This window comes from Pterocles gutturalis, unplaced genomic scaffold, assembly GCF_000699245.1.
Source record: "Pterocles gutturalis isolate BGI_N339 unplaced genomic scaffold, ASM69924v1 scaffold48142, whole genome shotgun sequence".
NCBI lineage: Eukaryota > Metazoa > Chordata > Aves > Pterocliformes > Pteroclidae > Pterocles > Pterocles gutturalis.
Window position 1 is genome coordinate 17,466 of NW_010114600.1, and position 25,309 is coordinate 42,774.

Here is a 25,309-nt window from a genome sequence, read left to right on the forward strand (position 1 = left end):
ACAGCACAGATTTTAAGTAAATATCACCAGAAAGACCTATACAAAATAAAGGCTCTTAACTACCAAAAAGAAAGCCACTTGCAATTTTTAAGGTGAACAGATGGCAAGCATCCAGTTCTTCTGGTTTCATGATGTTCAAGGGCATCCTGACAATTATTTGTTTGCTGCAATTTGAGACAAATGTAGGTTGCCAATTTAAAAAAAAAAAAAAAAAAAGTTTTTCTTAATCTCCTCAAGCTCTTGAAGACACAACTAAACACTAACTCTGAACTGTGAGCTTCCTGCTACAGCACTCAAGCCTAGATTCAAACTCCCCTGATGTCTGCGGTCATCCAAATCCAGGTTTCACATTTGAGTCCATTCTCAACCATTACTGTGATTTCAAATCCAAAATAATTTTTTTTAAAAAACGCTGCCAAGTACTCTGCAAATGGCTCTTTTGGATGATAAGTTCCCTTCTATATGTAAATAGGATAGACAAGCAGGTACAGTTCAATGTGTCACAGATACGACAACTGTGTATAGATCTTCTGGAAAAACAATAAATTCCAAAATACATAAATATTCCTTGTACCATATAGCAAGACAGTATCCTCAACCAATTCGTTGACAGGGACCAAATGTTTGCAAAGTAAAGTATTAGGGGCAAGATAACCCTTCATACTGAAGAATCTAGAGTTACCCCAGTGCAATATTAACATAACTGCATTAATGATATTCAAACTTGCTGTGAAAGGAGGTTAAGAAAAAAACCAAGCCTATAATTAAGTCTGCAAACTTTAGGTAATTACTGTACCTGGTCTATCCACCATAACTTTGAATAACTGCAAGTTCATGCAAAAAAAATTGCTATCTTATATGAAAAGAGCAGTCTGTTAGAAGCATTGTTATGGAATATGCAAGAAGTCGTCTCTTTTGCAAGTGCTGTTTACTTGGTGAGTCTCTTGGCTACATCACTGTAAGCTATTTCGATTTCCTTGTCTCCAGGACAGGTATTGGTGAATTCATCCCGGCTATAAGCATTCGTCAGGTATCTCCAAATCCCTGTCATTTCCTTGGGAATCTCAAAGTTGCGGTATTTTTTGGCCACCACCTAGAACAAAATAATTAGATTATGAATTTACGTCCTTCAACTTAGAGCCACTGTTCCATCCCTTGTCACTCTCTTGTTCAGCTATCCTTCCAACACGTACACTTGGAGTCACTCCTGAAGTCAGCAGAACCTGCCCCCCTGGGATATGCCTGGACGTGGCAGCACACTGCCTCACTCAGTTTGTATTCCTGTCCTCACCAAAGTAAATACCTCTGCACCCAGACAAAAACTTAATCTGTGGCTCCATCTGCAGTACAAAACTGACAAACATCACTGGAGACAGTGAAAAGAAATCAAACCAAGATTATACAGGCACATCTTCACCCCTGTAGTTATCTCAGGCTGCCTCTTTCTACATTTCAGACTTTTTTTTTTTTCATACAATCCTTGTGTCTCATATTGTGTCACATACTTCATTGCTCATAGAGCAGTTTTCTCTACAAGTGTGAGAAGACATCCACTTCAAGCACTAACTGGTCACATGATGATCACTTTCCTTCTCCTACCTCATTCTCTTAAGCACTGTAATTTCCACCACATTGGTCAGTGCAGAAAAAGGTTTTTAGCTTGTGCCATTTTATCATCTGCCGCCCAACTTGTCTGCTCGTTCACACCTTCACTGAACTCAACCTGCGGACCCCTAAAGCCCTTGTGAAGTATCTAAATCTCAAATCCATGCACTGTTAGAACTGCAGTTAAACTTCATGGGAGCTTACAAATAGCTGAAACTAGTTGGACTCCAGAATGTCATAAACCATAAGCATTTTGTCCTTCGTTATTACATAACAACACACAAGTCATTTACCTTGACAATGTGTAGTTTGGGTAGCAGGTTGCAGTCCGCTAATGTCATCTCATTGCCATCCAAGAACTTGCGAGTAGAAATTGTAATATCCTCCATGCTATTTTCATCTATCTCATCAGGAAGAGGAGAGTTCAGATATTCATCCAGTTTCTGGAGGGTTTTCAAGAGGCCACGTTCTAAGGCTACAGAAGAAGGACCAGTTTTAAGAACAAAACAGAAAGCCAAACCACAGCACACAGATTTCAAAGCAGATTATAATTTTGAATATTGATATTAATACCAGATCTGAAAAACAAAACCCACATCACTGTACCACCCAGAACAGACCATAGACTGAAGGATTTTTAACCCTTGTACAATTTTTGTGGCAACACAACTGCTGGAGCTGCCTTTGCGGTCACTAGTAACACTGAAACTGAACAGAAATCCCTTTAAATATCACACAGATGGAAGTTATTTAAAAGCTGGATTATACATGAGTTGGCACTACTTTAAAATATTCTAAGATTGTCCAGAACTGTTTATTTTTGGTTTAAGAAGTGGCTTATGTCAGTTTCTTAAGACTACTCCTAACTGGCTTAAACTAATTAAAATTAAGCTACACTAGGGTTTATATTCATTTAAATGTAATCTGTTTAATGTCACATGCTCAGCTAGCAGCCACCACTGAACACACACACTACCGAGGAGGTTTACAGAATACAGCAGCAGAGGGCAGCACACCCCACAAAACCAAAAAGGATTTCTCCAATGTTTACAAGTATTTTGTGTCTCCATTTGAAATTCAGCAGAAAGGGATTCTGATTCCTGAAGTTTCCCCTCCAAATACACTGAAGACAAAAGACTTGTATTAAACTATTTAAAGGTCTAATTGTGCATCCTTTATCTCTTATTGATTTCTCACCTTCCATCTACTATGTTCTTTCCACACAGAAAGGTCTTAATCCTTTAAGGAAAGCAATATGAACTATGCTTAACTCAGAACTCTGAAAATAATCAAGAGTGCAGAAAGGCCTCCCAGCAAATCCATGGAAACTCACCTACTGGAGTATGACAAACTCTGCATGGAATCTGGTTCTGGATGTTAAAATCATTTCTACTTAGCTCAAGAGTTTCGAGTGGCTGTTGCTTAGACGACTTGCAATGCCAGCGATATTTACAAACCACGCATATCCTACTAAAATTCTGAATGAACACTGTGTCATGGAAGCTCTCTTTGGAAGAGCTGAAATTTGTCTCTAACCATTAACTTTAACCACAGGTTTAATTTGTCAGACTCCCACAAGTGTCCACTAACATGCAGCAAAATTTGTCTGTGAGACACTTCACAGTAAAGCTTCTCTGAAAAACAAGACAATGAAACAATGTGACCTACCTTCATTAGCTTCTGGTCTAGAATTTTTGATAAATGCAGAAAATTTGGCAAATATATCCATTCCAGCAGTGTTTGATTCTGGATGCTTTGGTGAAAGCTTTAAGTACCTAAAAAGTAGAAAGGAGGAGATGTACAGCACATTGAGCAGAATGATGCTCATCATATGTTAACAGGAAGAAAACAGCCCTTTAGAAAAAAAAAAAATTCCTAACCTACATTTACTAATTTCTCTATTTTCAGATTAATGTGGAAGAATTTCTTCTCACACGTAATATCACACACTTCCATTTAAGTTAAAAGATTTTTAAACCCAACACTTTATCACTTTTCAGAGCATATTTACATTTTCTGAATGAGGCATTTGTTTCAAGCACAGTGTCTGAACCGGCCCAGGGCCGCAACAGCAAGCTCCCTCCCTCTAGCTCAGCAGTCCTGCCAATGGGCAGTTCTGTAAACAAGAATATAGTTAAGGATCAAACAGGAAACAAATTAACTACTCTTGTCCATTCTCTGTCCACTAGAGATCTTTTTTTTTTCTATTTAAATTAATACCAGCTGTCCCAGAATATCATGGAATCCAGATCTTTTAATGAAAAAAAGTAGTCTTGCCACACTAAAACAGTTCAGTTTGCTAAAGGCAGTGTCTGCGTTTTGCTGCTGCCTGCCAGCTGAGGGAGAAGAAAGCTTGACAGGATTCTACAAAGGACAATTTAAAAATAATATTTAAAAGAAAATATTTTTTAATATACAGATGAGGGACCTGGAAAGAAAAAAAGGTATGGCAAGCAAGAACTCCAAGCTATTTTCAGTGTCTAATCTTCAGTTTATCAATGCTGAAGAACATCATAATTAGTGCAGAAAACCCCTTTGAGAACACTCCAACTAATCTAAAATGACAAACGATCATTTTAACACTTACTTGGGTGGAGCCAAAACATCTTCCAGGAACTCTTCAATCTTATTCACATCTGTTCTCACTTCACCATTGTAAGTTATGAAGGGCGGATGAGTGCCTGGAGCCAAATTTTGAAGGTCTGCTGGCTTTCTAGGGTGAAATACAAACCAATAAAAGAGTAAGCATGGGACATCCATGACCTAGCTTTCACTGCTAAAATCACAAAAGCACTGCCTGAGGTTTTCACGTCTCTGCAGTTTTTAAAAGATATCACCAGTTCTCTTTTTAAAAAGTGAGTCTACAGCTTGATCAGCATTTTGAATATATACTTGAAAACAATTAATTTCAAGTACTTAAAACCAACTGCTTCCTCCTACCTCTGGTTATGGCTTTTCTCAGGTTGATATAACATTGACCAGCCAGGGGGGATACCACACACACACACACTCTCTTTCCCAAGATCTGCAGTACAGAGTTTATATATAGCGTAATCTGCGATCAGTGATAATCCTCCCCCTTTACACAGAGCTCCTCTGGAAACCAGCAAGTCTGAGATGGAGCAGTATCTATAAACCAGTTACTATGTGCACACAGAATCTGGTTCTAGACAAGCTGACAGATACTTAAACATCACATTTAAAAACAACGCTTAGACCTTCCTCCAGTGAATAAACTATTTCCAGAAGTGTGCTGCTCTTATTTGTAAAGGGAGGAGAATCCCCAACACTAGCACTACTAGACACAAGAGAAACAGAATCAAACTAAAATACCCAGACATTTCAAAATATTAAGTCAGTTTTGGCAACACCTCTTGCTATTCACTCCAGCTCCTTTCACACTAATCTTTATCAAGCTAGGCCAGTCTATTGTATAAGCAACCGTATTCTCTCTCATCTAGCTGTGCTGTTATACTGTAGAGTCAAGGAACAAGACCGCAGGCATGTATTTAGAAGCCTGTACATCAGCTGTGCTTATACACCTACCTACTCCTTCACCCCAAAGTGCCTAACTTACTTTTGAATGTAAAGCTCTCACGTCTGCCTTGTCAGCAGATTCCAATGCGAAGCTGAAGTCAATAATGAGATGTGGATTCATTACAAACTATAAAATCCAAAGCATCATCTAAAAAGCTGCAGCCAATTTTTCCCCACTAAATCACGGTAATAGTTAGTCCCATGCTACTGCAACTGTCTCGGTGCAAGAAATAAAACTACAGTACTGCTTGGCACTTCTTCAGTAGCAGCACTTAAAACTTCCCTCTGAGGAAGCTATTGACTAGAGTCCAGGACACAGTCCAGCTCCGAAGGACACAGTCTAACTTCTAGAACCTCCCCATGTTTTAGAGGACAGTCTGCAATTCCTAGTTCCTCAGCCCATCCCTGTGTGCTAACATCTGACAGTACACATGATCCAGATGAGGCACGACTGTACAATTCCATTTCTGTCAAGTAGACCAGAGCACACGCTGCAGGATGAGGACCACCTTTTGACAGCGTTATGCTGGATGAGGAACAACAAACGATACCTGATACAGCAGAAAATTTGCCAAGATAAAGTTGCCTCTTCGTTAATGTTTGAACAAATCCAAACCGGACCATAACCCTTGAACTGAGTTTGTGCTTTGTACGATGTGGCCACATTTCTGAGCCAGCACCAGGAACTGGATTTACTAGATACTGGAGCTACAGTTCAAGAAAGCCTCCCGACTGTACCGGACAGGGAAACTAGATTAGAAATATACACAAACATGGTCATTCAGGGTAGCAGGAGAAAGCCTTGTTTTCAGGGATAGCATGCATGCTCTGTAAACCAAGCAGAGTTTACAAGTTTGTCTGTGGAAATGCTGCTTTCCATTTCTTGCAAAATGAAGAACCCTTGCCAGAATTTCACGTCTGCCCACTTCTGAACCTTTGAACCAGGGTAAACAGCAAGAGTATATAGTGCCAAAGTGTACTCAGGACAGCTATAAGCACTTGGCAGTATATGTAAAACTGAACAAGAAAACTTATTTTCATACTGAAGACCATTAAACACCCTGTTTTTAGCCAGGTGACAGAAGTCTTGTTAATACAAGAATTTAACCATTAGAAGCTTAAAAGTTGAAAATAAGTTATTTTGCACTAATAGTCGCCATTGCCCTCTTACTTTAGGATTTAAAGTCTGTCATCGGTTAATGCCTTAAGTAGCTTAACACTTCATTGAAATACAGCTTTGTAACCCACAACAATCACAGGAAGTCATTGTGGCTCTCTTCCAGTTTCACATGTTGGCTAGATAAAATTCCTCAAAAGGAATGTTATTTTAAAAACAAACACAGGCAAGACCACCGGATTTGCAATAATACTATCAAAGGAAAGGTTTTATTTCAGAAACAGACTAATCTAATGAACTGACCAAAAGTTTTCCAAAGAATCAGAGTGCATCTCAAGGATCCCAGAGCATTTTACTAACCCCTCTTGCCACTCCAGTCAGACCACCTGTATCTTTCAAGAAAAAAAAAGCAGAGATTAACATCCCACAGGCAGAGCTCAAGCATAATACAGGGTTTGACTTCCAGTTGCTACCCTCGCCAGCAGATCATAAACAAACCCTGGTTTACCACATACAAGCCACAGCCTTTAGAGCACCACAAGTACACAGGAATATCCTTAAAAGGCTAAAAGTACAACTTCCCTTAATAGTCAAACAAGAAAGCAATTAAAAATATTACAATGAAGTTTACTTCAGAGATAAAACTGGACAACTTTTTTTTCCCTTAAAAAACCCCACTTCTATAACCACTCAGAACAATTCCATGATAGCTAGCACCTGCCCCAAAGCTACCAGGGTATTTGGAGGCAGGGCCACATACTTACATATCTGGCTATCCCTAGTAAGTGGGCAGGCTCTTTAACTTCAGAGTTAACATATAAACATTTCACAGCTTTACCACAAACCAGAAAAGCAATTAACGTTCAAATAATTTCTTGAAGATCGACAAAAGCCAGCCCCCAAATGTAATATTCTCCACAGTGATTATTCAATTACAGAAGTACTGTGTCTGAAGAGTAATGTTAAAAAAAAATTCCATCAATAAAAAAAAACCCTGTCTCCAGTTCCTAAGCAGTATTTTACACTGCTGAAGTTGCACCTACCTCTGGGCAGTCTTTAATATTTACTAATCTCTTTATTAAATCTTTAATTGTCAACATAATTGTAAAACCACACAATCAAGATGTTTAAAATGGGATTTCAAAACTTAACTGAATGCAAGTTGGCCTTGAATGCTGTTACAAGCCAAACAAATGGTTCATGTACTGTAACTCTGCTCTCGTCACCAGGACAAGTCAAATCTCTAAGCACTGAAATGCCGCTTCTGAAAAGGGAAAGAATAAAGCCTCTGTCTGACTAAACAGAAATGCATGATTTCCTTGAAAGAGCGATACATCCCACTTCGTTTGTCTATGTGCGTATTTTTGTGTCTTAAGAGTAGAACTGAGAACTGCAAAATGTTCTTTTGTTAGCACAGTGTGATGTCCAATGCAATTATGAAAGGGAAAAATAGACACCACAGCCAGACTGTTTTTCCTGTGTCCCAAGTTACTTACTTGCGAACTTTTGTACCCAGCCGTGACCTTTTAAGCCTCACAAGCAGACAGAGCTTGCCTTACTGTTGCACAGAAATTACACTATGAGGCAGAAGCATGGTTTGCAAGTAAACCCTCTTTTTTTCTTTCAGCTAGCAAAATAAATTCAGATGCTTAAAAACATTACCAGCCAGCTCTTCAACAAGTTTGTGTCTTTAATAGGAACAAAGAGAAGAGAGGGTAATTGCCTTGAACAATGTGCTTGTAAAAACAGTTTCTTGTGACAATATTAGTAGTATTAAGGCAAGGCATAGCACCTGTTATCATTCCGGTAATGCTAACAAGGGAAAACACACCATCTGGTATAAAACATTTCCACTTGAGCAGTTAGCTGAATTTGACTTTCTGCAAGCTACGCTACTCTACAACTATATATTAGACAATCCAGAATGTTAAATTTTTATTTATGAAAATTCATTTCAGACTTAAAAAGTTTGTATCAACATCTACTGAAATCTGAATTAGCTTCAATGGTCTCTCTTCCCCTTTACCAGAAAATACATTCAGTGTACAACAAAAAAAGTTGAATTCATTTGACCTACACCTGTGCAGTTTTTTCAATTTTGCATTTATTTTGTGTTTTGCCCTCTCCAACATAAAAAACTGAAAGAAAACTTTCCTTCTGTAAGAAAGGATCATTCTAAACACCTGCAACTAATTTATATTCTAAAAGTTAGTTTTACACCCCATCCAATTAGCTCAAAGTTGCCAAAGGGACACAAAACCAGCCATTCATCAGGAATCTTTGGTATTTTAATGACATTTCTCAAAAAAAAACAGCAGTAAAAATGCTTCCAAATATAAAATGTCTCTTTTAACCTTCTCATCTCCCCTGCCTGCCCCAAAAACCGCAATAGGTTAAGTAACACTATATTAAAAGTAAAGGAAGTCCAAAACTACAAACAGTATGCAAGCACAAGTTCTACTCCTGAGGTTTCCACAAACCACATCCAGTGCTAAATGGAAGATATGATATATTTGGTTTATGTATGCTGGCAGCAACATTTATATTTGCAGTAAAAACCCACACTGGCCAGAGGAAATCTTCTGAGCTGCTACAAATGCACACCCAGTTGACAAAAGTTGCTTTCTCCCCCTCCGAGTGGTCTGCCTCAGCCTCACTACACATGGAAATAGTTAACACCAGCTGCCAGCACTGAAGCAGCAACTTCAGGGATTTTGAAAACTCAGAACAAGTCACCTCCTTCCAAAAAATTACAAGAGGTTAAGTCTAGCAGGGTGATTGCTTTCTTACACATTTTACACTTGATTTATTGGAGAACACTCTATTTCCATTGGCTTTATTTCTGAAAATAAGGTTTATAAGCACTGGCAGTCTCTCCAGAGAGTTCCGTGACTAACATTACATTAGTGCTGTGAAAACATTACTTCACACCAAAAACAAATACAAGGCCTCTGCTGAACTTAGCATTATCACTTCTAATAAAAGTACACCCAACCTCAGGATATTAAGAAATTAAGATTTAGAAGCCCCGAACAAATATTTGTTGACACCAAGTGTACTGTACTCTCGCTTGTCAGATAAACCAGGTATTTCTTACCTCTTCAGGTCAACTGTCGTGACACTAAACACCACTCCCTTCAGCCAAAGAATCATGAAGAGCCTCTGAGAAAAAGGACAGTTTCCTATGCTTTCACCATCACTGCCAGCCTGCAGAAGAGAACAGATCATTAATTAGAAGGTAGGACTGCGCCATCTACACATGCTCACAGCTTCTGAAAGATGTTTATTTAAAGACAGACTCAGTAATAATTCTTGGGTTTTATTGCCTGTACAGTCTTTACATCACTAACTCTTCCAAAGACCTAACAAGCTTACAGTCAAACCTCGTATCGTCTCGCAGGAACACTCCTTTGCTCTCAAAGTCCAGCTGATGGACCAGACGGACCAGATATCCTGAAGTTATCTCCATACAATGCACAAAGATGAGCATCCTCAGAATATTTAAGAACACTTCATATATTGGGAAGGTTCACAGGGACTTCTGCATCATTTTGTTCCTTTTTTTTAAATACTTGCACCTTCCAATTATTTTTTTTGCTGCAGACACAACAAGGATTGTATTACAGTGAAGTTTCCACATTTATTAAGTCAGCTAACCTATTTACTTGTCATGTCCTCTAACAGCTGTTCATAAAATGTATCAAAACAAGACTTTAGACAACAAAATAAGTTATCTTTCACATGTAAGAGGATCCAACTGCTCTTAACAGTCAAGAAAGGGTAGCTAAACATATTTGTCTGAGCAGCCACACCTTTTGATGGCAGTTTTCCAACAGCAATATTGTTCTCTTTTCTTTATTATTCTTTTTTCCTTCTAAAGGAATAGCTAATTAATTTAGTCATCTTCCAGTTCATTGCTTGTATCTCTGTGTAGTGCTACAGTGAGCCAACTGCAACCAGGAACTACAAATCTTTATTGTACTGCAGGTGTTGTAAGGAAAGACATAACTGTAAGTACATAGAGACTTCACTGACAATAAAGTAATATTCCAAAGACACTTTTTATAGGCAATTTATCAATCAGTCTTTGTCCTACCATAACAAAGGTCCATTACATAGCAACAGCGAGCCACTCCAGGGCACCCAGTGATGGCATGTGTCTCATGACTGCTCTGACAATGAAGTATGTATTGCTGAGTTGGAAAATTTTAGTTTTTAGTGGGCTGGAATTAGACATGCAAAACCTTGAACCTTGTTATAAAATTAAATCCTCTGAAAACCACAAGTATCCCTCCTGTCAGAGCTGACTATCCTGAATCCTTTGTTGTGGAGAATATATAGAGCCATTTTTCTTCAAACCTTTATTAGTGTCATTAATGAATATTTAAAAGAAAAAAAGTTGTCTTTCTGCCATAAATTACAAATTGCCTCCTTTATCTTTGAAAAGTAAAGTAAAACTTGCAGCAGATCAATGATACTAGATTGTCTAAGAGCTGACATGTGACTTCTCAGTGTTTGGGAGACGAAATTCTAAAAGCAACTACAAAAAGGATAAAACAGAGTCAGTTTGGTCACTCACAATTCTGTACTGTGCGTGTAACTGCTGCAAGGATTCCAGCTACTGCACGGATTAATGTGCTCCTACCTCACAAGATGTTTATATGAAGACTTCACTTTGCACTCTATTTCCAATAGCTGCATGCTTTTATGGATGTTAATGCTTAACTGCAATGCCATCCCTCCAAATAGCAATGTATAGTTCAAAATTTCTCACTATAGTTACATCACTGTGTTTACACTAGAGCAGACATATCGTGCAGGTAAAATATGCCAGTGTAGATTTATACTCAACTACTTTTTCTTTTTTTTGCCACATGCAAGATCTTACCGTCCTTTGAAAAATGTTCTTGAAAAGGACAACACCATCCCATCTAAAGGGAAATATATGTTTTGTACTGCCCAGGCTAATTCACACTTTGAAGCAGAAACAATTCATTGATTCAGAAATGGGCTCAGTCTTCAAGTTTTATGGCAACTCCAACAATACTACTTCACCCAAAGCACATGAGATACGCTGCAGTGACAGCACTGGTGTGCATGCCTCCATCCAACTAAGCTTTAACCTCCCTTCCTCTGAGGGAAAAGCTGACACACACTTACTGTACAGCAGGAGGAGGAATGTGGGCATTTACCAAAGTGCAGCACCCCAAGAGCATAACCCCACACCTTGAGGCACCTCACAGAACTGTTCACTTTGCTGCTCTCAAGTGACTCGCTGCAGGATTAGCTCTCCCCCCTCTTCATCATTTATTCAGCACTTCTGACCTCAAAACCAGAGACCTGAGCTGGTGCAACATGACATACATTGCCAGAGATCTCATCTGATAGGGACTAAGGAAACCTTCCAATAGAAAAAATGAAACCACATAACCAAAGGAAGAATCATTGGGACGCAACTGCCTGCCGCCAACGTACAGATGATGCTCAGCACCAAATGAAGTCCAGAGGCTTTGCATCAGAACCACAACATCAACAAACACAACCGAGGCCTTTCCTGAGGAGAATATAAAGTTAAATAAGCACTAGTCAGCTCCCTTAATTTCAAACCAATATTTGAAAACGCATGAATAGCATCCAAATGTACAATAGGCAAGCATCTAGAAGACAACTAGGTTTTACGAGACACTTTGTTAATTTGTGAGCTGCAAAACATGACTATAAAAAACTCATTGCAGAAGGCTGATGCACAGCTTTAAAGATTTATGATCTATCACCAGATGTAGAAAGTAGGAAGTTACTCAGAAGCCGAGAACTAAAATACATTTGGGTGACACCACCAGATGAAAAAGCAAACTGGTTCCCCTATGCACAAAATAGACTCTCTTTGCAGACAGAACCAAATAAGATTTGTTATTACAAAACCTCAGGGCTTTTTCTGAACTTGGGAGTTAGTTGTACCACCAACCATGTCTTTCGCTGCCCAGGTTTTGCTACCTGCCAGTGTGATAGGGAAAAGCAGTGACCCGTCATCAGCAAAGCGAAGTTCCAAGGGCACAGGAAAAAAAAATAACGTTAATGACAGAGATGTCAAACATTTTTTACATCAGACAGACTCTGGAATTTATCGGTTCCAGAAACAATATAGTTTGAAAGAAAGTTAGGGTATTCGATTAAACCCCATGCCTTCTTTCAGGTGATGTAATTCCACCTTGGAGCTTTACTATTTCTAGTGAGATTTAAAAATTGCAACAGAAATAAACCAAACTCAAATTCAGAAGGCCATTTTGTTTATTTTACTACAAGTGAAATCTTATCCCATTTGGAACCCAAAGCAAAGCTACTTTTCAGTCATAGAACTGAAGGAAAATTTGTTTAAAATTTAAGGCATAGCACAGAACCGTGGCTTTCATTAGGGTCCATTTTCCTAAGTCAAAACCAAAACGACCAATGAGGACCAAAAAAGGTCAAATGCATTTACATCATAATACCAACTTGTACTGAAACTTTCAAAATGAATAAACAACTCAATGAATAGCATCTGCTTTTGTTTAAGCAACAAGGCTTTTTGGATTATTTGAATCAGAAAAAAAGATTATAGCCTGCCAACATACTGTGCTTTGATAAAAACCTAACACATTTTCAAAGCTGCAGTTTAACACCTAAACTGAGCACAAGTTTTTATGTCTACATTCAAAAGTCTGTCCCATTTCTGCTCCAAAAAGTCCAAAGTTATTCTGAGCACATACTGGAAAAGGAATGCAGACAGAATGCCAAGAAACTTTTGGCTTCAGTGCTCTTGAACCAAGGAATTCTGCTATGTAACTGTTTGCCCGAGAGGCCCATTTTCTATCTTCTTCTATTTGATGCGCTGAGAGCTACAGCACAGATCTGTTGCAACCCATCATCAAGAGCAACACCATGCTGGCAATGCAACACATTCTTCTCCTTCGATCACATAAGGATTTACTTCAGAGGGAGAGGAGTTTGGTAGATCTCTCTGCAAGAGTAAATTCTGACTCTGATTTTGTCCATTGGAATAGAGCTGTGCTGGGAGTAAACTGTAAACCTTCAAATATTACAAGAATATTCTGAAATTCTACATGACTCGTCACGCAGTGGGTTAATCATATAACAATTGTTGTGTAAGCCCACTATGAGAAGCCAGAAACCTGTCATTGTCTTCTCTTTGAATTCAGGTCATAATATTCCAGGGTATCTTCAGTGTCTAATCCTCATCACCATCAGATTAAAGAAAATATTAAATGTTGACTTTTCTATACTAACAGCATAGACTATTTCTTAATTCAAGAAGATTATGCTACTTCTATACCAAGAAGCTTTGAGGTTTTATTTCGAACTATACTGATTGAGAACTAGCTCTGCAGAGCCTGGCTTTAATATACCAACATGGCAAGTACCCTGCCAAACCCCGTGCAAACTCCACGGTGACCCATGGCCAACTCCTGCCATGCTAGAGACGCCATCAAGCAGTCTGAAGAGCCAACAATTGCCATAGAGCATTTGTTGCTGTAATAAAAACCTAAAGTTGCCTTGAACAAAGTTGTGTGACCCTCCACAAACCGACTGTAATCAAAAAACTTCTGAAAAGGTGGTAAAACAGATCTCATTAATTGAAGATGTGACATGGAGAAAGAGCTGGGTACATATACACCATAGCGCCGACTGTACAGTATTATATGCAAAAAAAAAAAAGACTACTTTTTAAAGAAATCTAAAAAAGAAAGTAGGTTCAAATAAGAACGAAAGAGTTACAAGTCAGTAAAATCAGTATGCTCCCTGAGACGTCAGCCTGGTTTATCATAGCCACAGTAAAACTACTGGCAACTCCCAATGCCAAGTAGCTCAGCCCATCCAGGAGTGCCAGCTACTTGGAAAAAAAAAAAAAAGAAAAAAAATCTACTTATCCCACTGTCTGGAAGATTGAGCTTAGCTGATCCAGCCAACGCAGAAGGCACCTCCTTCCTTTCTCTTCCCCTGAAGCAGTGATTTCATTCAAATGATTTTGCTTTTCCCAACAAACTCAGAGTATAAGTAATGATACATGTTTAAGCAGCTAAACAAGCTAAAGGAAGGAAAAAAAAATCATTTTTAATTGTGAAATGTTTGTCTTTACAGCAGCATAAAAATTAACTTGACTCCCAAGACAAGAACCTGCATATATTTACTTTAACAAGGTAGCACTGAAGTTTACTGAGAGATTAACAAATAAATACTTTAAAGGACACAAAGCCCTTATTTATATAGTATAGATCTGAAGGACTGAGGAATAAAACAGAATTCTAGAAACCTTTGGTCCTGAAGGCCTGCAAAATTGCTTCCAACAGCAGTCTATGAAAAGGAGCACACTATGAGTTTCCCAAACTGAATCAAATGCCTGCAGAAATAATAATAAAGTCAAAGTGCATCTTACGAGAAATGTAATACAGTTCAGTCTCTGCCTACGTAAATAAAAGGGCAGAGCACCAGAAGACCATTTCCTAATTTATCCAAAACTATCAAGGGAATCTTTCCCAGATTTAACATACCAGAAGTGGGAAAATATGAAGTTTGGCTGGAGAAGGAAAAATGCATTTTAGAGAAGCACCACACAAAATACGTTTCACAGAGATGACTACTGAAGCTATTTGATTATACCACCATGAAGTCCCCACTCCCCTAAATAAGAAATCTTCAATACACGAAATCTATAAGATTAACGTTCAAACAAACAAACAGATTGGGGGGAAGTCAGAGGGTATTTTCAAATTTTGAACTCTGAAATCTTGAATCACCTCAGCTCTAAAAAAAAAAAAAAAAATCTGCTGGGAAAACTACACGAGAAAAGCGGCATGATGCATGCCCATTACATCACACCAGCAGATAGCAATCACTCTTGTGTGTTTCATGAACAGTAAACTCATTCAAAAAATGAGTAAATTAATAATAATCCTATATGGATTACTGTTTTGAGAGGAAATGGTGTAAGATAAATTAACAAAGTGATTCAAGAGAAAAACATGCAGCAGTTCTAAACCCTGAGATGAAAGCATACAGAAAGGAGTGGTTTAATGTTCCCCACATGAATACTGAAAATGGTCTGGTAATATCAGCCTAAATCCTTGCAGCCTCTGCTCAGACCTTTATCTTGCCAAGCTGAATAAACAGAATTCCATGCCCTTTATTGAGCTGTGTTTTCAGATAAGATGTAAAGAATTACGTCCAGGCAAGGACTATAACAGTGTAACACCAATCAAACGCCTCCTCCCTGTGGTGCCACTATACCGATTGTTTTGTGTTTCTGTTCAGCCAGTAAATGGATGAGCTCCAGGGAAGTCACACTAACCATTCACTCTGCAAGCCACAATACATTTTAAAGGGTCCCAATGTCTCAAATATTAATGAAGCATCATTCAAAAGAAGAAACCAGGTGACAAGGTATCAAGCTGCAGCAATCAGAATTGAAAGTGTTGATTGCAATACACAGCGTTCAATTCATCCTCACCCTTGCAGATTTGTTGGTTTGAGAAGGGAGTTGTTCTGTGGTTTTTATGGGAGGAACAGGTCAGGGAGCACCCTAGAGTCAAGCCCTGAACTCTGATGCTAACTAGATCTGGTTCAACCAGATTTAATCCCAGGGATGACAAGACAAAAGGGACACTTCCGCTTGTCAATTCACCTTGTCTCACCTCTCTAGGACAGTGGACAGCTAGTGCCTCAACCTACAGGCGAAAGCTTTTGTTTCTGTGTGGTGTCCTTATGCCACTTGGCAGACCAAAACTTAACAGGACACTTCAACACGCAAGAGCGGCACATTATAATAAACAAGGCTGATATTGCTGACAGTGTAAAGAAGTTCCCTGCCCCAATAAGCAAAAGACAGGGAAGGTCAGAACTAGGAGGAGGAAAAAAAAAAACAAAACAAAAAAACACATACCACCACACACCACCCCAAACAAACAAACCATACTACCACCAAACAAACAAACAAAAAACCCAGATAAACAAACAAAACCCCAGAGCTCGAAAGACAATTTCATCCTACAAAAGATTCAGAATACTAGAAGAACCTTCATGCCATATTTCAATATAGATCAAACGTTTTATTAGTGTTACTGGAAACCCACAGCGAGTGGCAGCAGTAGGCACTGCTTCTGACATACACTCATTTTCATTGTCTTAATAGCACTGAAAGTGAGCAAGTAAGCCTTGCTCTAACCTTAATATTGAAAGATTGTCTACAGATACTTGACACATACGGCTATGAGATGCTTTTGAACTCAGAAGGTAACTTTTTTCATAAAGGAAATGACAAGCAAATTCCTCATGTGCCACCTAAAAATAAGAAAATATCTTTCAGGAAAAAAAGAGTACATTCGTTTCCAAACTGAAGACAGCTGACCTCAGAAAGCTCCAAATTAAGCTTACAGCACTGATATCACAGTCTTATCTTCCTATGAACTACTGCTTGGTGTAACCCCTTTATTTGACCTTTATAAGGGAACTTTAAAAAGCTTGCTAACTCTGTATCAAGTTAAACTCTCAAATCACAACCACTACACACGCCCCAACTTTAGTTCTATAGAACAATTGAGGTAATCACCGCCACCTTAAATAGTTAGTCCTTTAAAACAAACATACAAAAAATGGAAAACAAAAAGCAAAGGCCAGTGCTCATACCTGGAATTCACTGCAAATAAATGCAAATACTTCTATGATTAGTCTATGTTTTCAATATGTTGATTAACATCAACCCCACCCAGGGAAAAAGCAAGTTTAGTAACCACTGCCTCTTGACAAACTGTATCATTGTTGCTCAATTTGTAATTAATCCAACTTTCCACATCAGCTGAAATTCCTGCAAACTCAAAAAAAGCTTAAAAAAATTAACTGAACTCCCTGCATTTACTCGGCTATTAAACCAAGGAAAGGAATGTTTATCAGCCCATTCAACTAGCCTCTTAAGTCATTACCTTTCTGATAAGCCACCACTGTGTTAGACATTCACTGGAACAGCAACTGACCATTTTAGGATGATGCTATTTTTAGCCCTGTGATGCTATTCTGAGCAAAATAATTAGCAGATTTGTCTTGTACACTTTTGTGCAACTCTTCTTCATTGCTACCCAATTCTCACTGTAAAGCTTTTGGAAAAAGCTATGGGATCCTCATGGTGTACTAAAGTAACTTCACAATTCAGTAGCAATTAATTAAGCACTTTAGTTCTTCGGAGAAAAGAAATTATCCTCTGTTCATCCTTTGGGAGAATAAGATAAAGAGTCAGAATCAAAACCTGCATTAAATACTAACCATTTTCTTCAGTGAAGAAATTAGCTTAATGATACGAATACAAAAAACTTGGGATTATCACTGTCATGCATGTGACCACCTCCTAGCCTGACACAGGAAAATTAAATTATTCATTAATGGCAGAAGCCTGGCAGCTCTGCTCTTCTGTCCCTCTTACTCCAGTGGCAATGCCTTTAACAAAGAGATGCAGTCGTAACAGGGTCAAATTTGCTGCCTAACAGCTCCATGCGTTCTTGCAATATTCTAGTACGAAACTGTAAGCAGGCAATTAACTCCACAGTACTAAGGGTTTCTTTTGTGCTGCTTGAAACTTCCCTTTGAGTACCTCGCATATAAACTTGGAATAGGCATTGTGGATGACAACAATTCTCTTCCCACACATTTATTAAATTTGTTAACAAAATACAGCCTGTGCTTTGGCTACAGACCAAGCTATTTCCAACCCCCCCTTCACCAAACAATGAAGCATCTACAAAAATTACAGGAAAGAACTGCAAACCCTGTCACTGGGGCTCAGAAGACCAAGTAAAATGTTTTATCTTTGGCATTTAAGAGTTCTTCAAATAAACCTTCAAACATGCATCACTTCTGCAGGACAGAAAAACAAAAAACTCTTTTTATGGTATTTTATAACCAAATTTACAGAGCTAAGATGAGCAATGAGTAGGACAGATTATCAGAGAGGAATGATGACGAGCTGCTCTGGCTTCACCCTGTGCACTGCTCCTTCTCCACCAACAGCCAGGCCGTTCAGGGTGCCAGGCTGACTTCAAACCCTACCAGGAGCAAGAAAGCCCCAAATGAGTTTCATGTCAAAACACTAGCCAAAAGCAGTCACCTAGGAGCTCCAAAATTTTGATAAAATAAGGAACATGGCTAAAGACACCACAGCCTCCAAATCAGAATGCAAACAATGTCCACAGAAGAATGTGCCAATGAACAAAGAAATCGCTTCAATTTTCAAAACTCACCGACAGAGAGCTACAGTTCTGAGCCTGCACCCCCTGCTAACAGCACATTCAAAAGCTCTAGCAAGGAAAAATATTATCTTAGACCAAAACAGCTGTTGGAATTTTTATTTTCCAGCAGCTAGAGTACAAAGGATTCAAGGAAGGCTTGCTCTCTGTTGCTTCTGGTTCCAACACAAGCAATGTGCAACTCGGTTACTAAGAGGCACCTCTGTGACTGTATCCTACATCCCTCGGGAGATGGTATCCAAGTTCTTCAGCTGCAGAGTAGAACTTCTTCCTTCGGGACATTTTGCCTTATCTCATTAAGCTCCAGTACAGCATGTCTCACTAAGGCAGCTAATACATCCCTTTGAAAGACGACAGAAATATTCTTACACTTGCTTTCATTTTATTTTTAGACATAGCCACGTAAAAAACTATTTCCTTTATTTAAGAAAAGCAGCTCTCCAAAAGTACAGACCATCAAACTCTAGCCAAAATAGTAATGCTTTAACAGAGCCAAAGAACTCTGAAGCTGATCCAGTAGCACTGACTGATCTCATTAGCTCTTCTCATGAAAATATACAGATATGACTTCACTCCTGGATTACACTCCTATATTTAGTTTATACCTAATAAGGACATTCAGTGTACAGAACTAAGTCATTTCCTTTCCTCGCGTAAAGTTCCTTGCCCTTTGTCTAGCCAACAATACAAGGAATAAGTTTGAACTCTCAGAGAACTCACACACAAAGACATCTATAATTAATAGCAGTTTAACTTATGTTTTTCACTTCAGCATAAACAAACACAGCATTCAGAGCCCAAAAAAATCAGACTGTGCCACAAATGCATGTTTGACCTGAATTTAAAAAAACAACTCAAAACAAGTTTTAAAAAAATAACAACTATCTTTTCTTAGGAAAGAAATATTCTAAATAAAGGATTTAAAGTTCCTGAAGTCAAAGCTCTAAACACATCAAGGCAATATAACAATTTTGGGTTTGGGTGTTTTAATGGTGAAAATGTTCACAAACTCTTAATACAACAAATGAGCACAGAGTGAGTACCTAGCGTCTATTTTAAGAGTGAAAATGTATTATTCCAAAGTGGAAAACATACAAGAAAAAAAGACAACAAATCCAATTACTGGCAAGTACAGTTATCCAGTCTTAAAAGTAGTTCTTGTGGATTTTTAAGTGGTACGTCCAGCCTGGCCAGAACTGTTGTTACTGTGTGTAGGACTTGTGTTAGTCACACCACAATAAATGTCTCATTTAAATAAAGAGAATCTGAACATATTTACACTGCTGAGAAAATCAACAATCAACAACAGCTCAGGCCCCTTTTTGTTCCTTTTAACTAACGTACATGTTTAAAAATCAAACTTGCAACCTCAGAGTACAAAAGTCATTTTCCAAAGTACACAGATTACTATTTAGCTAGAAGTTCCATGAATGCCTCAACTAGACTCTTCCAAACACAGATTTTTGTAAGAGACTACAGTCTTCAAAAAGCAACAAGTTCAGCTACAGAACCAACTTCTTCTCTGCTCACCCTATTCACACCAAAAGACAGACAGTAATACTCTTCAGATAAAGAACCCTCTCTTTCCTCACCGTTTCCTTCCACAAGATTAGCTCAGGATAACCAGTGAAAGACTACACAGTGACACTGAGTCACTTCAGGCTCTGAGGGAAGCGATTACTAACTTCTTAGGATGCTAATACCGTCACAGTGCTGCCCACTGAAAGATTATCAGACCCTCCCACCCACTTCCTAACAGCAAAACTGAGTTTACATAAACATTCCTCATGGCTACATGTTATTTCTCAACAATCAATTATCTTTAAGTACGGACAAGACATCTCTTTTGAGAGGATTCTCATTCTCTTCAAATATTTTCGCAAGAACTTTGGTGTTAAGTATGCTCTTCCTGCTGCTGGGAATTCCTTATTGCACATACACACAACCACAGACTGACAAAAGCATCAGAAACAGGACTCAGACTGCTCAGACCCTTTGTGTGCATTTACCCCTGACTTTTGATGGGTTCCAGGCCCTCAAGTTTGTCCCACAATACGTGCTCTGACACACGGGCTTCTCTTTCCCCTTCAAGCCTTCAATGCACAGCCTGAGACATTTCCCACCTGGGAAAACCGAGGACAGATTTGTCTTTTATAGCAGTATCTGTGCTCAAAGAATGCACCCATGGCACACAGCACTTGTGCGCACCACGGAGCAAGTGAGTCACAAGCCCCACTGCAGATGGCCCTACAGCAGGCAGAGCAGCAGGCGGTGAAGGGCGTGGAGTCGAAATTCGGGAACTCAGCCAGTTCTCAGACCACTTTGTGGGGAAAGGAGGGAAAGTGCCCGAGTGTCAGACATCTTTCAACTGCAAAGTAAAAGGCAAAGTCTCTTGGCAATCTGAGCTGTCTAGATGTTAATCATTGGAAAGGGGAGGGTAGGTGCCAGCAAATAAAACCATTACGGTTGACGTGTATTCAGAACCAATTTCTGACTGAAGAAGAGATAACTCATCTGTGTAATCCTTTGGAAAATGATTGCTAGGAGTTTTTAAGCTTACTTCCAATGTTTTGAAAAAAAAAAATAAAAACAACAAACAAACAAACACCATATTTACACTTGAGACCATCTGTGTATTTTTAAACAATACAGTACCAAGAGCACCAGTTTCTATACTAGCAACCAGATCCAAATCAAAAAGACAAGGAGGTTTCTGGCTATGAGAACGTTCCCAAGCAGAATTTAAAGGAATATAGTTTGCTGGCCAAAGAAGGAAAATGCCTGACTTATAACAACTAAGCACAGGATGTACCAGTTTATAAAAGGATATTTTACAATACTTGTATTTGCTCATAAGCAATAAGGCATACATGAAATTTTTTTATCTATACCAAACACATATCAAAGGCAGACTGCGAGAGTTCTCAGATGCTGAGGTTATTACATCAAAACCTCCACAGGATGATCTGGTACATAAGGAGGAGACTTATCTAATAAGATTATCAAGTGACAAGCTTGCCCCTGACAAGACTATATCTGAGAAGCAACGTTGCATGTCTCTAGTCTTATTATTTCCTTATATCAATGTTCCCTTTAATTTTACAGCTACATTGCAGTTGCCAAAAAAGAAAAAGAAAAAAAAGAAAAAACAATTATGACAAACAAGATCTTGGGATTGTTTGTTATAAACCAATCTACAGCAGCTATACTGCTCCAGAACACAGAGCTTACGTAAGGACACACACAGGCAATGAGCAACCCTAAGACAAAGGCAGACCCGAACACAGGCAATTCAGACAAATCACACTCCTCCTCACCCAGCCCTGCGCTAATGCCAAGTCTGCTGCTAGAGATGCAGATGCACACATCCCTTTCCTGCCACAGGCTCCAACTTTTAACTGAACAAAACAGACCTAGATCCCGGAAGACAAACAGTTCACCTGCCAAATTTCTGTTTAATTCAGATATACAAAAATGTAGACAAGCTTCTATTAGAATCATTGGGAGTGTTTGAGAGTAGGGTATTTATGAAATGTGAAAGCACAGTTTTTTTCCTACTGACAGTACAATTCACAGGTAAACAGACAGTAGACACTATCTGATTTTCAAAACAGGTGCCTAATTTCGCAATGACATCTTATTTAGAAGTTGCCAGAAATCCAAGGTCTAATTAATTTGCAAGTACACACACGTTACAGAGTTGGAGAGCACCTTCCTTAATGGTTACCTACATCCACTATAACCCGACTCATGCCAGAAGATATACAACTATGAATTTCTTGTTTGTTAAGTTTGGTTGTGGGTTTTTTTTTTTTTCCTTTAACGCCAAACTTGTTGATCATCTGTGTCCTCACCTTGCAATTACAGGAAGAATGCAATCACCAGCTGCCTTCTAGAACACCAAGGGCTGAGCTTTGGGCACCTTCCATCTCCTTTGTACACTGTCTTCAAGAAACTGCGAAAATAGTTTTGTAAGCTCTGTCCTGTGGTTTCCCCAGATGAGTGGTTCTATTTGACCAAGTCAGTCCACCACAGGTTTTATTTACAATAAAAATCCACACACAAACAACTAAATTGCAGCTGTTACATGTGGACTACACAAGTCGTATTCAGATCACAACACTCAAGTTTCTGCGTGCACATCCATTACAATGCAGCCTTCACTACTCTAAAATGCCACTAGGGCATATAAAAATATTCTTGTTAGACAATGGAAGTGGGCCTCCCTCATTAATAAAACATGAAAACATTTTAGGAAACTAAATGAAATCAGATACATCACTAGTTTCTCCTGATCAGCTCTCAGTCCAACGGCTTGAAAAATATTTACACTTAGTTTAAAAGAGACCGCAGGCAGCCCACCAGCACGGTAATGAAAAAGCTGCTGAAGCTACTCATTGTATGAGACCAAGAAACAGATTATTCACCCCAGTTTCAGCACTGTAACCCATTTTCTTACCCAAGTATCCTAGTTCTGCACATACATTATCACAGACTATGCAAACACAAGTCACAGCAGACTGATACACTGTCTTCTTGATCAAATCAAAGCAATTTGCAGGTGACAAACAGCTCTACATAGTTATTCATAACTGAAACCTAACCCTGTGTGCACTCCTCCCCATGCTGTGCCCATCCTATTTTGTTACTGATCACAATTTAATAAGATTCAAACCCAACATTTTGGGCATGAAGCCAAACAGTTTCTTCTGCTTCGCAGGTTTGTTTCTCAAGCTTTAATCCATACCTTTGTTTCATCTTAGTCTGGCTGCTTCAATCCTTTGTACCCAGGTCATACAGTTACCGCCCTTCAGCCCCAGGCATTTGGCAGAGATTTCTTTTTTGGTCAAGAAGTCTTTCCACTACCTCTACCTTAAGAGCTTCACTGACTAACAGTGCACAGGTAGAACCAAGACCCCATATACTGTCTAAAAAGTTATTAGCTACATTGCGAAATACTCTTCGGTAACTTCAGACTTTTTCTAGATTGCACCCATAACCGGGTAAAAACTGTGCAACAGACAAGAGCAGACACCAAGCTTCCCATTTACAGGAGAAAAAAAATTACTAAATCAAAATCTAGTGCTCTTCTCGACAGACACTATTATTTTTATTGAACAGCCATAAATATTCTGCTTGCATTTTATGAAGTGACCATAGGTAGCCAACAAGACTTTATTAGCTTTACAAAAACACTGTTCTGACAATACCAAACAGCTTCAGTAAAGTGTGCGACAGGCAGCAACACCCAGATGAAACAACTGTTTTGTCTGTATGCTGGGGTGAGGGTGTTCTTCCTCTGCAGGATTTTACAGGGAAATAAGCTTTACCTGAAGATCAGAAAGGCAGACAAGAATCACTTCTTTTTTAACCTGAACTCTATCCTGAAGGCAGACAGTATACAGCTTGAGGCAGTCATTCATAACACCAGGAAAAGGTTTCCTTGAGGGAGATAGCACTCACTGATAATCCCAAATACAGCCTTCTTAAATCCATGCCAGTAAAGAAGTTTTAACTGAGAGGGCCAGAAAAATTCCCTGCTTTTTACCCCTTTCATATAGCCTCACATCTTCATTGGTCCAATACCAATTTAATCAGATTCAGCACATCTTTCTTGCAACTAATTCTACACCTTCTTCCATGCTACTCTTCAGACGTGAAATATCCTCTTCAGAGACCCACAAAGCTTATTCCCCCTGCTCCCAAATCTTTCTGCCATCAGCCACTGCTCTAATTTATTTAAAAATAAGAAAAAAAATCAGCCAACGAACTTCAGGACAGATGAAGAAAAGTTGGCATATTATATTAAAGAAGTTCTGCTATAAATAATTCAAAGTAATCTGTAACTTCATTGCTGTACTAGTAAGCTCTAACCTCTGCACTGAGAAACCCAAATATTCTGACTAAAATCAGGTCTGGAATCCTCCACGGCAATGCTTTCCCTGGGTCCCGTTATGCCTCTCACAAAGTCTGAAACAGGAAATATTCAACCTTTTTAGAGCATAATTCAAGAAATAAAATCTATATTTAATAACTTATGTTCAAAGCTCTACCTAGTCTGCAGGAAATTTTCACGTTTGTCATTGTGGCTTTTATACTAAGCAATTCCCAAGATCTCAGATGAAGGCTTTCCATTATTTTCTCACTGCAACAGAAAGAAACTTCATCTGAGGAACTAAAATATTTCTTTTCTACACAGGCCTTCTTCAAAGTTTAGACACAGAAAAAAAGAGAGTAACATCATTTATTAAAATAAAAGTAAGATGCTGCATCACTAAAGCCCCGGAGGATGCAAAATATTGCATCATACTGCAATATATGAATGCAAAACATGTGGAGAGACCATATGGTATCTTCGCCAGATAAGGGCAGCACAACACACGCTCATTCTTCTAGTTCGGAAGAAAAACGGGCGATGCATTTACACGTTTAGTTTCTGACACAAAAGTGTCAGTGTTCTTAGGCGGAGGATTAAGTGTAAAGTAACTCGTATTTTTACCACCATCATGCGCACACCCGGGCACACAACGCAGAGCTGAACCCCAGTTACTCCTCTCTGCTACCCCCTGCACCAGCTGCACCATTTGCTCCGGGGAAAAGAATTTTCCAGCAAACGCACGCCGGCACACTTTTCCGAAGTGACTTATTTCGCTGTTCCCATTATCACTCGCTCCATCTGCACACACTGACTCACCCCCGGTCCCCCGCACTCCCTCCCCTCTTCTCCAAAGGGCCCTTTTGTGCGCGGCAGCCCCGCACCGCGCCG

At 39.0% G+C, this 25,309-nt stretch overlaps 1 protein-coding gene across 1 annotated transcript; it reads right to left on the reverse strand.

The window, feature by feature from the left end:
* Positions 1 to 401: 401 nt before the first annotated feature.
* Positions 402 to 9,487, reverse strand: CLIC4 (chloride intracellular channel 4). Its single transcript, XM_010074871.1, has 5 exons — positions 9,357 to 9,487; positions 4,193 to 4,318; positions 3,274 to 3,380; positions 1,899 to 2,080; positions 402 to 1,093 (listed from the first exon to the last, which is right to left on the reverse strand). The coding sequence occupies exons 1-5, from the start codon at positions 9,485 to 9,487 to the stop codon at positions 929 to 931; spliced, it is 711 nt and encodes a 236-aa protein (XP_010073173.1). The 3' UTR covers positions 402 to 928.
* Positions 9,488 to 25,309: the final 15,822 nt, after the last annotated feature.

Excerpts from the sequence above, each read along its gene's own strand:
- CLIC4 (XM_010074871.1), bottom strand. The coding sequence starts at position 9,487 with ATGATCTGTTCTCTTCTGCAGGCTGGCAGTGATGGTGAAAGCATAGGA. Across the intron at positions 4,319-9,356 it reads ACGACAGTTGACCTGAAGAG|AAAGCCAGCAGACCTTCAAA; the intron begins GTAAGAAATACC and ends ATTTCACCCTAG. Across the intron at positions 3,381-4,192 it reads GATGTTTTGGCTCCACCCAA|GTACTTAAAGCTTTCACCAA; the intron begins GTAAGTGTTAAA and ends TCTACTTTTTAG.